The sequence below is a fragment of the Bombina bombina genome, chromosome 1 (assembly GCF_027579735.1).
Source record: "Bombina bombina isolate aBomBom1 chromosome 1, aBomBom1.pri, whole genome shotgun sequence".
Lineage (NCBI taxonomy): Eukaryota > Metazoa > Chordata > Amphibia > Anura > Bombinatoridae > Bombina > Bombina bombina.
Window position 1 is genome coordinate 888569891 of NC_069499.1, and position 20097 is coordinate 888589987.

General features: G+C 40.5%; 1 protein-coding gene across 1 annotated transcript in view; it reads left to right on the forward strand.

The window, feature by feature from the left end:
• Positions 1-20097, forward strand: part of CNEP1R1 (CTD nuclear envelope phosphatase 1 regulatory subunit 1) — a 64675-nt gene that overhangs the window by 6501 nt on the left and 38077 nt on the right. The window contains exons 2-3 of the mRNA XM_053699551.1: positions 17973-18044; positions 19189-19262. Coding sequence (XP_053555526.1) covers positions 17973-18044; positions 19189-19262 — 146 coding nt within the window. The remainder of the gene's footprint in view (positions 1-17972; positions 18045-19188; positions 19263-20097) is intronic.

A 20097-nucleotide genomic window follows, 5' to 3' on the forward strand; every position in this document is an offset into this window, starting at 1 on the left:
GAGTGTATATATGTGTGTGTATATATGTGTATATATATATATATGTATATATATATATATATATATATGTATATATATATATATATATATATATATATATATATATATATATATATATATATATATATATATATATATATATATATATATATATACCAAATGAACTGTGGCACTACTCGGGCTTTTCCTCTTAAGGTTTATTTACATATATGTCAATAAGTCTCATGTATGTTAACTTATAAGTATTGAGAAGAAATGGTGCTTGTGCACAAAGTCAATCCAAACGAAAAGGAAAATTGATATAAAGGATACCAAAGTTCCCAAAGTTTGCACTTACAGCACTCTGGGCCCAAAACTAAAGGACAGAAATCCCCAACAGGGTTTTAAAATATAACCTTTATTATTAATATTTAAAAAAACCAACTTCTTGGTTTGTTACACAAACAATTAAAATACACTCCTGTACCAAAATCGGTGTGGTAGTAAGTTTATTAGATCACAATGTATTATGATTAGTCCTATATATATTCACAATTGTGAGTGATCTAAAGTATAACAAATAACGATCGCTAGTTACTGATGCAAAATTGCTAATGATAAAAAGCTAATGTAAAGTGTCAATTCGAGTAAGTCATGATCAAAAAACACGTATCGAAAATAATAAGCTTAACCAGTTAGATATAGTGTACAAATAATGTAAAAGTCAGGTGTGTTAATTTCACTAGATATAAGGAGTAGGTCACTTATGTTGTAGTATATAGTTTCATATGCCCACCGTATTTGTGAATATCACAGCAGGACTAGGATATATGGAAATGCTAGGTTAATGCAACCCCACACCAATCCTATACTCATTCAAGTCACTGAACATCACATCTCCTTATATCTAGTGAAATTAACACACCTGAATTTTACATTATTTGTACACTATATCTAACTGGTTAAGCTTATTATTTTTGATACGTGTGTTTTTTTTTATCATTACTTACTCGAATTGACACTTTACATTAGCTTTTTATCATTAGCAATTTTGCATCAGTAACTAGCGATCGTTATTTGTTATACTTTAGATCACTCACAATTGTGAATATATATATAGGCCTAATCATAATACATTGTGAGCTAATAAACTTATGGTAATTCCAAAGGTGCATTAGCGTAGAGTGGATCTACCTTCACCAATATTCCAAGTGTGGATTTATCCCAATCAAAGCAATGGATGTAAGCTTACCAGCTGGTACCTCAATCTTATGAGGCAAGGACAACGTTCAGGAGAAACACAAAGCCACCGATTGTTATCAACCTGTTGTTACGATGTAGGAGGTGGACTCTTCCTGAAGATGGTTGTTCTCACAAATATAATGTATCCAATGGAAAGAGAATGCAAAAACTGATAGTGTAATACTGTACTGTATATTTCAACAACAAAAATATTTTAAAAAGACAAGTATAAACTCACACTTTTTAACCTCAATCAGTTATGAGTACTTAACAGCCCACTTGACATACACCTCTGGTATAGGTGTATGTCAATTGGGCTGTTAGGTACTTACAACCGCTGATTTTATTCTGCAGAGTAGTTGATTTTAATTGTAATCTACATCATTTTATATCAACAATTCTTAGAGGTTTTATATACATACATATTTCTCCAGTCCTGTTGGGATTTTCTTCTATAAGATACGACGAGTCCACGGATTCATCCTTGTGGGATATTATCCTCCTGCTAACAGGAAGGGGCAAAGAGCACCACAGCAGAGCTGTCTATATAGCTCCTCCCTTGACTCCACCCCCCAGTCATTCTCTTTGCCTGCTCTAAGTACTAGGAAGGGTAAAGTGAAAGAGGTGATAAAATGTTAGTTTTTATTTTCTTCAAGCAAGATTTTTTTATTTTAAATGGTACCGGTGTGTACTATTTTCCCTCAGGCAGCAGGTGGATGAAGACTTCTGCCTGGAGGCTGATGATCTTAGCAGTTGTTACTAAGATCCAGTGCAGTTCCCACATAATGGCTGAGGAGTACTTAAACTTCAGTGTGAGGAACGTTTTTCATGCTATAAGCAGTGAGGTATGTTCAGTCCATTTTTTTTCTGGAGAGACTGTGTTATTTCAGAATTGGCTGACAGTATCCCCATGAGGGAGAGGGTAAGCAGTAATCCTAAAGTATAAAGAGGGGTATTACTGAGCTTGTATATATGGGCTATATAAAAATGGTTGACACTGATGTTTGTGGGCAAACGTTTACATGTTTGGGAGTGCAGTTAACCTATTTAAAGGAGAGACGTTTTTATGCTTTATTCAAGAAGGGTACACATGGCTTCATTTCTGGGTTTATGAACCCACATGGCTAGGTTTTTAGACCGCTCTGGTGCGGTTAAGTTGGGCTGTGAGGCATCGAGTGAGATGGGCGGGGCCTATTTTCGCACCTCAGTTGCGCAGTTGTTTTCTCCAACATTGGTGTGTCCGGTCCACGGCGTCATCCTTACTTGTGGGATTTTCTCTTCCCCAACAGGAAATGGCAAAGAGTCCCAGAAAAGCTGGTCACATGATCCCTCCTAGGCTCCGCCCACCCCAGTCATTCTCTTTGCCGTTGCACAGGCAACATCTCCACGGAGATGGTTAAGAATTTTTTGGTGTTTAAATGTAGTTTTTATTCTTCTATCAAGTGTTTGTTTTTTTAAAATAGTGCTGGTATGTACTATTTACTCTGAAACAGAAAAGGATGAAGATTTCTGTTTGTGAGAGGAAGATGATTTTAGCAGACAGTAACTAAAATCGATTGCTGTTTCCACACAGAACTGTTGAGATGAAGTAACTTCAGTTGGGGGAAACAGTTAGCAGACTTTTCTGCTTAAGGTATGACTAGCCATATTTCTAACAAGACCATGTAATGCTGGAAGGCTGTCATTTCCCCTCATGGGGACCGGTAAGCCATTTTCTTAGTCAAACATAAAAGAATAAAGGGCTTAAAAAAGGGCTTAAAAACTGGTAGACATTTTTATGGGCTAAAACGATTGCTTTATTGGGGCATATTATGCAGATTCTAGCTAATAATTGGCATTATAATCTTGGGGAACGTTTATTAAACGGCAGGCACTGTGTTGGACACCTTTTTTAGTCTGGGGGCCTTTCTAGTTATAGACTGAGCCTCATTTTCGCGCCATTACTGCGCAGTTGTTTTTGGAGAGCAAGGCATGCAGATGCATGTGTGAGGATCTAAGAATCACTAAAAAAAGCTTCTAGAAGGCGTCATTTGGTATCGTATTCCCCTCTGGGCTTGGTTGGGTCTCAGCAAAGCATATAGCTGGGACTGTATAGGGGTTAAATTTAAAAACGGCTCCAGTTCCGTTATTTTAAGGGTTAAAGCTCTGAAATTTGGTGTGCAATACTTTTAATGCCTTAAGACACTGTGGTGAAATTTTGGTAATTTTTGAACAATTCCTTCATACTTTTTCACATATTCAGTAATAAAGTGTTTTCAGTTTTGAAATTTAAAGAGACAGTAACGGTTTTATTTTAAAACGTTTTTTGTGCTTTGTTGACAAGTTTAAGCCTGTTTAACATGTCTGTACCATCAGATAAGCTATGTTCTATATGTATGAAAGCCAATGTGTCTCCCCATTTAAATTTATGTGATAATTGTGCCATAGTGTCCAAACAAAGTAAGGACAGTACTGCCACAGATAATGATATTGCCCAAGATGATTCCTCAAATGACGGGAGTAAACATGATACTACATCATCCCCTACTGTGTCTACACCAGTTTTGCCCACACAGGAGGCCCCTAGTACATCTAGTGCGCCAATACTTATTACCATGCAACAATTAACGGCTGTAATGGATAACTCCATAGCAAATCTTTTATCCAAAATGCCTACTTATCAGAGAAAGCGCGATTGCTCTGTTTTAAACACTGAAGAGCAAGAGGGCGCTGATGATAACTGTTCTGACATACCCTCACACCAATCTCAAGGGGCCATGAGGGAGGTTTTGTCTGATGGAGAAATCTCAGATTCAGGAAAAATTTCTCATCAAGCTGAACCTGATGTTGTGACATTTAAATTAGAACATCTCCGCGCACTGCTTAAGGAGGTGTTATCTACTCTGGATGATTGTGACAATTTGGTCGTTCCAGAGAAATTATGTAAGATGGACAAGTTCCTAGAGGTTCCGGTGCCCCCCGACGCTTTTCCTATACCCAAGCGGGTGGCGGACATAGTAAATAAAGAGTGGGAAAAGCCCGGCATACCTTTTTGTTCCCCCCCCCTATATTTAAGAAATTATTTCCTATAGTCGACCCCAGAAAGGACTTATGGCAGACAGTCCCCAAGGTCGAGGGGGCGGTTTCTACTCTAAACAAACGCACTACTATTCCTATCGAAGATAGTTGTGCTTTCAAAGATCCTATGGATAAAAAATTAGAGGGTTTGCTTAAAAAGATTTTTGTACAGCAAGGTTACCTTCTACAACCAATTTCATGCATTGTTCCTGTCACTACGGCAGCGTGTTTCTGGTTCGAGGAACTAGAAAAGTCGCTCAGTAAAGAATCTTCGTATGAGGAGGTTATGGACAGAGTTCAAGCACTTAAATTGGCTAACTCTTTTGTTTTAGATGCCGCTTTGCAATTAGCTAGATTAGCGGCGAAAAATTCAGGGTTTGCTATCGTGGCGCGCAGAGCGCTTTGGCTAAAGTCTTGGTCAGCGGATGTGTCTTCCAAGACAAAATTGCTTAACATTCCTTTCAAAGGTAAAACATTATTTGGACCAGATTTGAAAGAGATTATTTCAGACATCACTGGGGGAAAGGGCCACGCCCTCCCACAGGATAGGTCTTTTAAGGCTAAAAATAAGCCTAATTTTCGTCCCTTTCGCAGAAACGGACCAGCCTCTAATTCTGCATCCTCTAAGCAAGAGGGTAATACTTCACAACCCAAACCAGCCTGGAAACCAATGCAAGGCTGGAACAAGGGTAAAGAAGCCTACCACTGCTACCAAAACAGCATGAAGGGATAGCCCCCGATCCGGGACCGGATCTAGTGGGGGGCAGACTCTCTCTCTTTGCTCAGGCTTGGGCAAGAGATGTTCAGGATCCTTGGGCGCTAGAAATAGTTTCTCAAGGTTATCTCCTGGAATTCAAGGAACTACCCCCAAGGGGAAGGTTCCACAGGTCTCACTTATCTTCAAACCAAATAAAGAGACAGGCATTCTTACATTGTGTAGAAGACCTGTTAAAGATGGGAGTGATACATCCAGTTCCAATAAGAGAACAAGGAATGGGATTTTATTCCAATCTGTTCATAGTTCCCAAAAAAGAGGGAACATTCAGACCAATTTTGGATCTGAAGATCCTAAACAAATTTCTCAGGGTACCATCATTCAAAATGGAAACTATTCGAACGATCCTACCCACCATCCAGGAAAGTCAATTTATGACTACCGTGGATTTAAAGGATGCGTACCTACATATTCCTATCCACAAAGAACATCATCAGTTCCTAAGGTTCGCTTTTCTGGATAAGCATTACCAGTTTGTGGCACTTCCATTTGGCCACTGCTCCAAGGATTTTCACAAAGGTACTAGGGTCCCTTCTAGCGGTTCTAAGACCAAGGGGCATTGCAGTAGTACCTTACTTGGACGACATCCTAATTCAAGCGTCGTCCCTGTCAAAAGCAAAGGCTCATACGGACATCGTCCTAGCCTTTCTCAGATCTCACGGATGGAAGGTGAACAAAGAAAAAAGTTCTCTGTCCCCGTCAACAAGAGTTCCCTTCTTGGGAACAATAATAGATTCCTTAGAAATGAGGATTTTTCTGACAGAGGTCAGAAAATCAAAACTTCTAAGCTCTTGTCAAGTACTTCATTCTGTTCCTCGTCCTTCCATAGCGCAGTGCATGGAAGTAATAGGATTGATGGTTGCAACAATGGACATAGTTCCTTTTGCACGAATTCATCTAAGACCATTACAACTGTGCATGCTCAGACAGTGGAATGGGGATTATACAGACTTGTCTCCGATGATTCAAGTAGATCAAAAGACCAGAGATTCACTCCGTTGGTGGCTGACCCTGGACAATCTGTCACAGGGAATGAGCTTCCGCAGACCAGAGTGGGTCATTGTCACGACCGACGCCAGTCTAGTGGGCTGGGGCGCGGTCTGGGAATCCCTGAAAGCTCAGGGTCTATGGTCTCGGGAAGAGTCTCTTCTCCCGATAAACATTCTGGAACTAAGAGCGATATTCAATGCTCTCAGGGCTTGGCCTCAACTAGCAAAGGCCAAATTCATAAGGTTTCAATCAGACAACATGACGACCGTTGCATATGTCAATCATCAGGGGGGAACAAGGAGTTCCCTGGCGATGAAAGAAGTGACCAAGATAATTCAATGGGCGGAGGATCACTCCTGCCACTTGTCTGCGATCCACATCCCAGGAGTGGAAAATTGGGAAGCGGATTTTCTGAGTCGTCAGACATTCCATCCGGGGGAGTGGGAACTCCATCCGGAAATCTTTGCCCAAATAACTCAATTATGGGGCATTCCAGACATGGATCTGATGGCGTCTCGTCAGAACTTCAAGGTTCCTTGCTACGGGTCCAGATCCAGGGATCCCAAGGCGACTCTAGTAGATGCACTAGTAGCACCTTGGACCTTCAACCTAGCTTATGTATTTCCACCGTTTCCTCTCATTCCCAGGCTGGTAGCCAGGATCAATCAGGAGAGGGCCTCGGTGATCTTGATAGCTCCTGCGTGGCCACGCAGGACTTGGTATGCAGACCTGGTGAATATGTCATCGGCTCCACCATGGAAGCTACCTTTGAGACAGGACCTTCTTGTTCAGGGTCCATTCGAACATCCGAATCTGGTTTCCCTCCAACTGTCGGCTTGGAGATTGAACGCTTGATTTTATCAAAGCGTGGGTTTTCAGATTCTGTAATAGATACTCTGATTCAGGCTAGAAAGCCTGTAACTAGAAAAATTTACCATAAAATATTGAAAAAATATATCTGTTGGTGTGAATCCAAAGGATTCCCATGGAACAAGATAAAAATTCCTAAGATTCTATCCTTTCTACAAGAAGGTTTGGAGAAAGGATTATCTGCAAGTTCTCTAAAGGGACAGATCTCTGCTTTATCTGTTTTACTTCACAAAAGACTGGCAGCCGTGCCAGATGTTCAAGCATTTGTTCAGGCTCTGGTTATTATCAAGCCTGTTTACAGACCTTTGACTACTCCCTGGAGTCTAAATCTAGTTCTTTCAGTTCTTCAAGGGGTTCCGTTTGAACCTTTACATTCCATAGATATTAAGTTACTATCTTGGAAAGTTTTGTTTTTAGTTGCAATTTCTTCTGCTAGAAGAGTTTCAGAGTTATCTGCTCTGCAGTGTTCTCCGCCCTATCTGGTGTTCCATGCAGATAAGGTGGTTTTGCGTACTAAGCCTGGTTTTCTTCCTAAAGTTGTTTCTAACAAAAATATTAACCAGGAGATAGTTGTACCTTCTTTGTGTCCGAATCCAGTTTCAAAGAAGGAACGTTTGTTACACAATTTGGACGTAGTCCGTGCTCTAAAATTCTATTTAGAGGCTACTAAAGATTTCAGACAAACATCTTCCTTGTTTGTTGTTTATTCTGGTAAAAGGAGAGGTCAAAAAGCGACTTCTACCTCTCTCTTTCCTTTTGGCTTAAAAGCATTATCCGATTGGCTTATGAGACTGCCGGACGGCAGCCTCCCGAAAGAATCACAGCTCACTCCACTAGGGCTGTGGCTTCCACATGGGCCTTCAAGAACGAGGCTTCTGTTGACCAGATATGTAACGCAGCGACTTGGTCTTCACTGCACACTTTTGCCAAATTTTACAAATTTGATACTTTTGCTTCTTCGGAGGCTATTTTTGGGAGAAAGGTTTTGCAAGCTGTGGTTCCTTCCGTTTAGGTGACCTGATTTGCTCCCTCCCTTCATCCGTGTCCTAAGCTTTGGTATTGGTTCCCACAAGTAAGGATGACGCCGTGGACCGGACACACCAATGTTGGAGAAAACAGAATTTATGCTTACCTGATAAATTACTTTCTCCAACGGTGTGTCCGGTCCACGGCCCGCCCTGGTTTTTTAATCAGGTCTGATGAATTATTTTCTCTAACTACAGTCACCACGGTATCGTATGGTTTCTCCTATATATATTTCCTCCTGTCCGTCGGTCGAATGACTGGGGTGGGCGGAGCCTAGGAGGGATCATGTGACCAGCTTTGCTGGGACTCTTTGCCATTTCCTGTTGGGGAAGAGAATATCCCACAAGTAAGGATGACGCCGTGGACCGGACACACCGTTGGAGAAAGTAATTTATCAGGTAAGCATAAATTCTGTTTTTTCTCAAGCAAGCTCCAGATCCGTTGGGCCTTTGTGAGCTGTATTGGGCCAAAACAAAGGTTTAACCCGGTTGTACAGACCCCTGAGGGCAGGTAGGCGCCACAGGTGCAGGGTGTGCTTTTTATTGAAATAAACGTTTTGCATTTTTCCGTTTTTTCCTGTAAGGGTTAAGTATTCCTTTCCTTGTGGGGCAAACTTAGCTGCAGTATTGGGATGCTTTTACCATTAAAATTGGGACAATTTGATTGTTAAGCAGTTTTGGAAAAATTGTATGCTTTTTTTATCTTAAAGGCGCAGTACCGTTTTTTCAGGTTGTTATTTTTTCACTAAATAAAGTGTTTTCAAGCCTGTTTGTGGTCATTACTAGCCTTTTTAACACGTCTGACATTGAGGAAAGCCAATGTTCCATGTGTTTAGAAGCCATTGTGGAACCCCCACTTAAAATGTGTCCATGTACTGAAATGGCCTTACATTGCAAAGAACATATTTTAGCTTATAAAAGTATGTCGCAGGATGATTCTCAGTCAGAAGAGAATCAGGTTTTGCCATCTACTTCTCCCCAAGTGTCACAACCTTTTAACGGCCGCACAAGCGACGCCAAGTACTTCTAGTGCGTCTAATTCTTTCACCCTGCAAGATATGGCCGCAGTTATGTCTACTACCCTCTCAGAGTATTATCTCAACTGCCTGGTTTGCAGGGGAAGCGCAGTAGGTCCGGTATGAGAGTAAATGCTGAGCCCTCTGACGCTTTATTAGCCATCTCCTATGTACCCTCACAATGCTCTGAATTGGGGGTAGGGGAATTGCTGTCTGAGGGAGAGCTTTCTGATTCAGGAAAGATGTTCCCTTAAACAGACTCAGATATGACGGCGTTTAAGCTTGAACACCTCCGCTTGTTACTCAGGGAGGTTTTAGCGACTCTGGATGACTGTGACCCTATTGTAATTCCTCCAGAGAAATTGTGTAAAATGGATAGATATCTAGAGGTTCCTTCTTACACTAATGTTTTTCCGGTCCCTAAGAGGCTTTCGGACATTGTTACTAAGGAATGGGATAGACCAGGCATTCCGTTCTCTCCCCCTCCTACTTTTTAAGAAAATGTTTCCCATATCTGACACCATTCGGGATTCGTGGCAGACGGTTCCTAAGGTGGAGGGAGCTGTTTCTACCCTAGCTAAGCGTACAACTATACCTATTGAGGACAGTTGTGCTTTCAAAGATCCTATGGATAAAAAATTAGAGGGTCTTCTAAAGAGAATATTTATTCATCAGGGTTTTCTTCTGCAACCTATAGCGTGCATTGTTCCTGTAACTACTGCAGCTGCTTTTTGGTTCGAGGCTCTTGAGGAGTCTCTTAAGGTTGAGACCCCATTGGATGAGATTTTAGATAGAATTATGGCTCTCAAGCTAGCTAATTCTTTTATTACAGATGTCGCTTTTCAACTGGCTAAATTAGCGGCAAAGAATTCAGGTTTTGCCATTTTGGCGCGTAGAAAGCGTTATGGCTTTCCTGGTCTGCTGATGTGTCATCAAAATCTAAGCTATTAGCTAGTCCTTTCAAGGGTAAGACCCTATTCGGGCCGGAACTGAAGGAAATCATTTCCGACATCACTGGAGGAAAAGGCCATGCCCTTCCTCAGGATAAGACAAATAGAATGAGGGCCAAACAGAATAATTTTCGTTCCTTTCGAAACTTCAAAGGTGGTGCCACTACCTCCTCCCCTGCCACAAAGCAGGAGGGGAATTCTGCTCAATCCAAGTTTGTCTGGAGACCTAACCAGACCTGGAATAAAGGTAAACAGGCCAAGAAGCCCGCTACTGCTACCAAGACAGCATGAAGGGGCAGCCCCCGATACGGGACCGGATCTAGTGGGGGGCAGACTTTCTCTCTTCGCTCAGGCCTGGGCAAGAAACTTCAGGATTCCTGGGCATTAGAAATTGTGGCCCAGGGGTATCTTCTAGAATTCAAACATTCTCCTCCAAAGGGGAGATTTCATCTTTCACGGTTGTCTGTAAACCAGACAAAAAGAGAGGCGTTCTTACGCTGTGTAGAAGACCTATATACTATGGGTGTAATCTGCCCAGTTCCAAAAGCAGAACAGGGGCAGGGGTTTTACTCCAATCTGTTCGTGGTTCCCAAAAAAGAGGGAACCTTCAGACCGATTTTTAGAACTCAAGATCCTAAACAAATTTCTCAGAGTCCCGTCCTTCAAGATGGAGACCATTCAGACTATTTTACCAATGATCCAGGAGGGTCAATATATGACCACCGTGGATTTGAAGGATGCGTATCTTCACATTCCTATCCACAAAGATCATCACCAGTTCCTCAGGTTTGCCTTCCTGGACAAGCATTACCAGTTTGTGGCTCTTCCCTTCGGGTTTGCCACAGCTCCCAGAATTTTCACAAAAGTGCTAGGGTCCCTTTTGGCGGTTCTAAGGCTGCGGGGCATAGCAGTGGCGCCTTATCTGGACAATATCTTAATTCAGGTGTCAACTTACCAACTAGCCAAATCTCACACGGACATCGTGTTGGCTTTTCTAAGATCTCACGGGTGGAAGGTGAACGTACAGAAGAGTTCACTTATCCCTCTCACAAGAGTTCCATTCCTGGGAACGCTGAGATTCGGTAAACATGAAAATTTTTCTGACGGAGGTCAGAAAATGAAAGATCTTAACCACCTGCCGAGCACTTCATTCCATTCCTCGGCCGTCAGTGGCTCAGTGTATGGAGGTAATTGGACTAATGGTAGCGGCAATGGACATAGTTCCGTTTGCTCGCTTGCATCTCAGACCACTGCAACTATGCATGCTCAGACAGTGGGATGGGGATTATGCAGATTTATCTCCTCAGATAAATCTGGATCAAGAGACCAGAGACACTCTCTTCTTTGGTGGTTGTCACAGGATCATCTGTCCCAGGGAATGTGTTTCCGCAGGCCAGCATGGGTCATAGTGGCGACGGACGCCAGCCTATTGGGCTGGGGTGCAGTCTGGAATTCCCTGAAAGCACAAGGTGTGTGGACTCAGGAGGAGGCTCTCCTTCCAATAAATATTCTAGAACTGAGAGCGATATTAAATGCGCTTTAGGCGTGGCCTCAGCTGGCTTCGGCCAGATTCATAAGATTCCAGTCGGACAATATCACGACACTAGCATATATCAGTCATCAGGGGGGGAACAAAGAGTTCTCTAGCGATGATAGAGGTTTCCAAAATAATTTGATGGGCAGAGACTCACTCTTGCCATCTATCAGCAATCTATATCCCAGGAGTGGAGAACTGGGAAGTGGATTTTCTAAGTCGTCAGACTTTTCTTCCGGGGGAGTGGGAGCTCCATCCGGAGGTGTTTGCTCAATTGATTCATCAATGGGGCACACCAGAATTGGATCTGATGGCGTCTCGTCAGAATGCCAAACTTCCTTGTTACGGGTCCAGATCAAGGGATCCCCAAGCAGTACCTTGGTCGTTCAACCTGGCTTATGTGTTTCTACCATTTCCTCTCCTTCCTCGTCTGATTGCCATAATCAAACAGGAGAGGGCCTCAGTGATTTTGATAGCACCTGCGTGGCCATGCAGGACTTGGTATGCAGACCTGGTGGAAATGTCATCTCTGCCACTGTGGACACTGCCACTGAGACAGGACCTTCTCATTCAAGGTCCGTTCCAGCATCCAAATCTAGTTTCTCTGCGGCTGACTGCCTGGAGAATGAACGCTTGATTTTATCTAAGCGGGGATTCTCTGAGTCGGTCATAGATACCTTTTGATTCAGGCTCGAAAGCCTGTCACTAGGAAAATTTACCATAAGATATGGCGTAAATATCTTTATTGGTGTGAATCCAAAGGCTACTTATGGAGTAAGATCAGGATTCCTAGGATTTTGTCCTTTCTCCAAGAAGGATTGGAGAAGGGGGTTATCAGCTAGTTCCCTAAAGGGACAGATATCTGCTTTATCAATTTTACTGCACAAGCGTCTGGCAGATGTTCAGTCGTTTTTGTCAGGCTTTAGTTAGAATCAAGCCTGTGTTTAAACCTGTTGGTCCGCCATGGAGTTTGAATTTAGTTCTTAAGGTTCTTCAAGGGGATCCGTTTGAACCTATGCATTCCATAGATATTAAGCTTCTATCTTGGAAAGTTCTGTTTTTAGTTGCTATCTCTTCGGCTCGAAGAGTTTCTGAACTATCTGCATTGCAATGCGACTCGCCTTATCTTGTTTTCCATTCCAATAAGGTGGTTTTGCGTACCAAACCTGGATTCCTTCCTAAGGTTGTTACTAATAAGAATATTAATCAGGAAATTGTTGTTCCTTCTCTGTGTCCTAATCCTTCTAAGAAGGAACGTCTGTTACACAACTTGGACGTGGTTCGTGCTTTGAAGTTTTACTTGCAAGCGACCAAAGATTTCCGTCAAACATCTTCTCTGTTTGTTGTCTATTCTGGATAACGTGGAGGTCAAAAAGCTATGGCTACCTCTCTTTCTTTTTGGCTGAAAAGCATCATCCGGTTGGCATACGAGACTGCTGGACAGCAGCCTCCTGAAAGGATTACAGCCCACTCTACTAGAGCGGTGGCTTCCACATGGGCTTTTAAAAACTATGCTTCTGTTGAACAGATTTGTAAGGCTGCGACTTGGTCTTCCCTTCATACCTTTTACAAATTTTACAAATTTGATACTTTTGCTTCTTCGGAGGCTATTTTTGGGGGAGAGGTTCTACATGCAGTGGTGCCTTCTGGTTAGGCATCTGTCTTGTCCCTCCCATTCATCCGTGTCCTGTAGCTTTGGTATTGTATCCCGCAAGTAAAGGATGAATCCGTGGACTTGTCGTATCTTGTAGAAGAAAAGTAAATTTATGTTTACCTGATAAATTGATTTCTTCTATGATACGACGAGTCCACGGCCCGCCCTGTCATTTTAAGACAGATTATATTTTTTTTATTTAAAACTTCAGTCACCTCTGCACCTTTTTAGTTTCTCCTTTTTCTTCCCATACCTTCGGTCGAATGACTGGGGGGGTGGAGTCAAGGGAGGAGCTATATAGACAGCTCTGCTGTGGTACTCTTTGCCACTTCCTGTTAGCAGGAGGATAATATCCCACAAGTAAAGGATGAATCCGTGGACTCGTCGTATCATAGAAGAAATCAATTTGTCAGGTAAGCATAAATTTACTTTTTTATTGCCTATCACTTACCTGATACGTGATTGATATATATTGGTGAAGGTGGATCCACTCTACGCTAACTCACCTTTGGAATTACCATAACATATTATTACTATTTATAAGACTGTTTTCTCTGTGTGCTGTTGTCTATAGAGTCTCTCTTTATTTCATCATATATATATTCATCATACTTTACAGTGTAAAGGGTACACTGCATCCTCTTGTAAGAAGCACGAGCATCCATTCTCATTTGTGCACTTTGTCTCCTCTATTTTGTATAAGCCTTTAAGCATAATTTGGTGTGTTATATACATAGACCACTATTGTACTTTTAGGTTGACAGTGTGATATAGTTCATTACATTACTGTAGGACCATTGGGGCCTTAAAAGTTGATTTGTAGAGTTTTTGTCTCTATTTATGTGAACCTATTGCAGTATATTAGCGCTGGTGATCCTTTCTTGAGATAGATAGAGATATACAGGGAGTGCAGAATTATTAGGCAAATGAGTATTTTGACCACATCATCCTCTTTATGCATGTTGTCTTACTCCAAGCTGTATAGGCTTGAAAGCCTACTACCAATTAAGCATATTAGGTGATGTGCATCTCTGTAATGAGAAGGGGTGTGGTCTAATGACATCAACACCCTATATCAGGTGTGCATAATTATTAGGCAACTTCCTTTCCTTTGGCAAAATGGGTCAAAAGAAGGACTTGACAGGCTCAGAAAAGTCAAAAATAGTGAGATATCTTGCAGAGGGATGCAGCACTCTTAAAATTGCAAAGCTTCTGAAGCGTGATCATCGAACAATCAAGCGTTTCATTCAAAATAGTCAACAGGTCGCAAGAAGCGTGTGGGAAAAACCAAGGCGCAAAATAACTGCCCATGAACTGAGAAAAGTCAAGCGTGCAGCTGCCAAGATGCCACTTGCCACCAGTTTGGCCATATTTCAGAGCTGCAACATCACTGGAGTGCCCAAAAGCACAAGGTGTGCAATACTCAGAGACATGGCCAAGGTAAGAAAGGCTGAAAGAGGACCACCACTGAACAAGACACACAAGCTGAAACGTCAAGACTTGGCCAAGAAATATCTCAAGACTGATTTTTCTAAGTTTTTATCGACTGATGAAATGAGAGTGAGTCTTGATGGGCCAGATGGATGGGCCCGTGGCTGGATTGGTAAAGGACAGAGAGCTCCAGTCCGACTCAGACGCCAGCAAGGTGGAGGTGGAGTACTGGTTTGGGCTGATATCATCAAAGATGAGCTTGTGGGGCCTTTTCGGGTTGAGGATGGAGTCAAGCTCAACTCCCAGTCCTACTGCCAGTTTCTGGAAGACACCTTCTTCAAGCAGTGGTACAGGAAGAAGTCTGCATCCTTCAAGAAAAACATGATTTTCATGCAGGACAATGCTCCATCACACGCGTCCAAGTACTCCACAGCGTGGCTGGCAAGAAAGGGTATAAAAGAAGAAAATCTAATGACATGGCCTCCTTGTTCACCTGATCTGAACCCCATTGAGAACCTGTGGTCCATCATCAAATGTGAGATTTACAAGGAGGTAAAACAGTACACCTCTCTGAACAGTGTCTGGGAGGCTGTGGTTGCTGCTGCACGCAATGTTGATGGTGAACAGATCAAAACACTGACAGAATCCATGGATGGCAGGCTTTTGAGTGTCCTTGCAAAGAAAGGTGGCTATATTGGTCACTGATTTGTTTTTGTTTTGTTTTTGAATGTCAGAAATGTATATTTGTGAATGTTGAGATGTTATATTGGTTTCACTGGTAAAAATAAATAATTGAAATGGGTATATATTTGTTTTTTCTTAAGTTGCCTAATAATTATGCACAGTAATAGTCCCCTGCACACACAGATATCCCCCTAAAATAGCTATAACTGAAAACAAACTAAAAACTACTTCCAAAAATATTCAGCTTTGATATTAATGAGTTTTTTGGGTTCATTGAGAACATGGTTGTTGTTCAATAATAAAATTAATCCTCAAAAATACAACTTGCCTAATAATTCTGTACTCCCTGTATATATATATATATATATATATATATATATATATATATATATATATATATATATATATATATATATATATATATATATAAAAAATTCTATCGATCACGTTTTTCTATTAGTTAAGCGAAATTTCGGCCGTTAGGCGACCGTCAATCCACGTCATCAGCCCCTTTACTCATCAGCGCATGCGCTATTAGATTTATCTTTAGCTTGTAAATGACACACGCTCCTGTTTCGCGCATGCGTCCTACTACCAGGCCGGAATCCCAGGCTTCTTACAATGTCAGTTAGCGTATGCGCAGTAGAAATAATAGATCGGTGATGCACATTGAAAAGCAGCATCGCCGAGTTGCGCACACACATTTGAGAGACATAGAGCGGATGGGACTTCTGAAAGCGTCACCAAATGCAAAACAGGGAAGTAGGACTTGGGAGGAGTCGGGAGACAAACGGTAGGGAATTTGAATTACAATTTTTAAGAAAATTGTAGCATAAATGTCAAAAGACCTAGCGACTACAGTAAAGTCATATTGATAAATGGTATGAAGTGTTAAATATAGGATAACTTTACCTTCACTTTAATTTATGGTCTTTTATATATTTATTCTCCGCATGCTACTGTTATTTCCTCCTGTGCCTGCAGCTCTCTTCAGAGCTATTCTTTTATTTTAACCCTTCGTAGGTGCTCTGCATCTTCACTCTGGGCTCTGCCATATAAAGTGATGGTAAATCCAAGCGTATAACAAACGCTAGGATTTACCATCGCAAAAAATAAGCATTCTTTTCTGTCATCGTTTCATAAAAAAACAATATTAGACTCACCCTAACACAGCCGGCTGCCCACGGCATAACGCTTTCTCCAGTGAGTTGACGTTTTCACCTCTAGACCAATAGCCGTGCAAGGATGTCAGTTGATACAACAATATGTATGCACAAAAATGGCAGCACCCAGTATAAAAATGCGGAGCTTTACCAACTGGCATCTGTAATGGGTTAAAATAAGAGAAGGACGTTAGAGAGCTACAGGCACATAAGTACTGGAGTAACAAACAATATTATAGTAACCCTGCTACTGTAATTGTATCCAGCAGTTTAATACCCCTTTCACCCAGATACCAATAATTCATTTAAATGGATGACGTTCGGCACAATACTTTTGACAAAATATAGTAAGACTTTTAAGTATGTGTATGATTAGATGAATGTCATAAATGTCACTGTGTTGTTTGATTACTGGATTTAAAGGGCACATTGAATTCTAAGATATATATTTTATAACACCCATATGTAATCTAGTTGGTTGGTTTTGAGGGGTCAAAATCCCAGCAGTTGTTATCAGTTAAAGCCAATTAGGTTAATGTATGTAGCAGAGTTAGCCTTGATAATTCAGCAGCTTGCGTTCTGTTCTGAGAATTAAAAACTCAATTTTTAGAGTTAAACTACATGAACAGTGTGCAAAATAAACAATGAAAGTGTTTTTTCATTACACATAACTAAACATTTTATATAAGGCTCAGGAGCAGCAATGCACTACTGGGAGCGAGCTGTTAATTGGTGACTGCACATATGTCTCTTGTCATTGGCACACGTGTTCAGCTAGCTTACATTAGTGCATTGCTGTTTCTTCAACAAAGGATACCAATAGAATTAATCAAATTTGATAATAGATGTAAACTAGTAAGTTGTTTAAAATTGCATGTAGTATCTGAATCGTGAAAGAAAATTTTGGAGTTTATATACCTTTTTAATGGATTTAAACTTTTTTCAAACTCAACCAGTGTTTTTTGTTTTGTTTGTTTTTTTATTTTGCAAGACTGCAAATCTTGAAATAACAAGGTGTTTACTGTCACTTTAATACACATGCCTAAAGAATAGAAAAAATGTGAAGACTAAACATAAGGGACATTTTTATTAAATATATTTGATTGCAAAATTTAGAAAATAAAGGGACAGGAAACCCCAAAATTTTATTTTATGATTCGGATAGAACATACAATTTTAAACAACTTTCCAATTAACTTCCATTATTAAGTTTGCTTTGTTCTCTTGTTATACTTTTGCTGAAGGAACAGCATTGTACTACTGGCAGCAAGATGAACACATCTAGTTAGCCAATCACAAGAGACAAATGTGTGCAGGCACCAATTAGCAGCGGCTCCCACTAGTGTAGGCTATGTGTGTATTCTTTTTCAATAAGGGTTACCAAGAGAACAAAGCACATTTGAAAATAGAAGTGAATGTAAAAGTGTCTTAAAATGACATGCACTATCTGAATCATGCAAGTTTCATTTTGTCTTTCCTATCCCCTTAAAGGTTTGCTCAGCATTTTCCTGATCTGTTTTTTAATCAAACAATGACTTTGTTAGATAATTTAGTTTTGTTTTTGGAATTTATTACTTTTTTTTTTTTCTTCTTTCTTTCTAGATCTGAAAGCTTTTGAAAGAAGACTCACTGAATATGTGTCCTGTTTACAGCCTGCTACAGGACGATGGAGAAGTACGTTCTTAACCCCTTAATGACCACAATGTACCCTGTATGTCACTGGTCGTTAAGGGTTTTTTCAGGACATAATAGCACAAGTCTAGCAAGAACACTCTATTAATGCCCTCCCTCCAGCAGGCTTTGTGGAATAGAGCAGTCTCAACACTGGTGGCAAGACTACGCTATAAAACAATCAAGTCCCAAAAAAAGGCCAGCGACATACAGGGTACGTCGCTGGTCCTTAAGGGGTTAAAGGGCTTTAGCAAAGATTTTTTTTTTTTTACAGTTGGGCTGTAATCAAGATGTACTGTTGTGAACTGGCTTGCTCAGATGATCCTATTCATAAAACATTCAACTATGAACTTCTTTAAGTTACAAATTTTATATTTATTTTTAAAAAAAGTTTTTATCTAAAGTCGCATGAACAAAAATAGTATTGTTTCTTTATTATAAGGCCTAAATTAAATTTGAGCAGAGGTATACAGACAACAAGAAGTTCTGGAAAAATGCTTTTTAATGTAGAGTTTAAAGCACATTCTTGTGAAAACAGATACTTTTCTCTTGCTTTGTGTTCAACCCCTTATAATCCACAATCCCGTGCCACTCCAGATGAGTATATGACCGGTAAACCAATTAAGGGTCACATATGAAAGGTACAGGAGCTTATTGGGTGCACAGCTAGCAGGGGTTAAACAAGTAGAGAAAAATATAAAACAAATATAATACTCTCACATTAGAGCACTGTTTTGTTTTTCTCTCTAATGCCCCTCTAAAATTCCAATCCGTCATAAAAACCAGTGAAAACAACATGTGAAACCTAAAACTTTGCACTGCCCCCTTGAAGCAGCATACAAAGACAAGTGGGATTAAGACTACCACTTCACCAAGCTTGTTAATAAAAACATTTTAATGATCCACTGTGACTTTGGTATTGAAAATTCTGTATTAAACAGTGTATTTTTATATTAGGGTGTTCTTGGATGTGCCCGCCTAAGCCTTAAAGTCAATTGTCTCTGATTAGTCCACAAACCATTAGAAACATATGTAGCATCAAACTGCATGTTGGCAATAGGGGAATAATTTCTTCATTTAAAAAAATAAATACAAATTTGAGTTTTTTTTTTTTATTAAATGTGAATGACCTTTTATGTCCTTCTAGTGATTCTCATAGTGGTTTCAGTTTGTACTGCGACTGGGGCATGGAACTGGTTAATAGATCCTGAGACACAAAAGGTAGGAACTTTTGGGGGGGGGGTTGTTGTGTGTTTTGTTTTAACGCATCTTAATTTTACACAAGGAGAGTGGTATTTGGAAATTTAAAAATGTTTTTAAAGGCATGAGTGTGCTACATAATTATGTATTTTATTAAAATGCTTTTATGCATTGATTATTTTACTCATAGGCCAAAGGTTTTTTTGGGTAGAAAGGCAAACATCACCTGCTTTAATAATTGTTTTATGAAGTTAGAGAAGTTAATCTGTGGGGCTGAATAGCAAAGATGGTTATCTATATCAACATTAATATTGTTGAATCATATTCATTTTTTTATTTATTTTTTACCACCTCCCTACATGCACACACACAATTCTGTGACCTCTAATTGTTGTCATGTTTCTCACCTCAATAGTGGACAACCCCAGATCTGAACTCTTCTAATAAGCTAAAGGCATCCTATTGCATACAATAGACACTAAATCTTTCTTACCTCAGTTCTTTTCCTTCTCCGTTGTCGCCCCCTTGAACCCCTCTAGCAAGTAAGCCTAAGAGCCCAGGTGTTTCGTGGATCACATTCATGAGAGGTGATTTACAACAGTGCAACTCTTGGCAGGGACCTCTGTGCATTTGTTTCCTATAAATGCTACCTTTGCATACAGAATCTGTTGGCGCTCTACAAATAACAGTTAAGAAAAATAACTGAAAGAGCTTCACATTCGCTCCTTATTTGGCCTTTAACAATGGATCTTCCGCCACCACTGCTCTCTCTCACTCAACAGCTCCCCGGTTGTTTTTTATGGTCACTATCACTTAACAGGCATCACTAGTCAACTTACTGTACTGCTTCCTTACC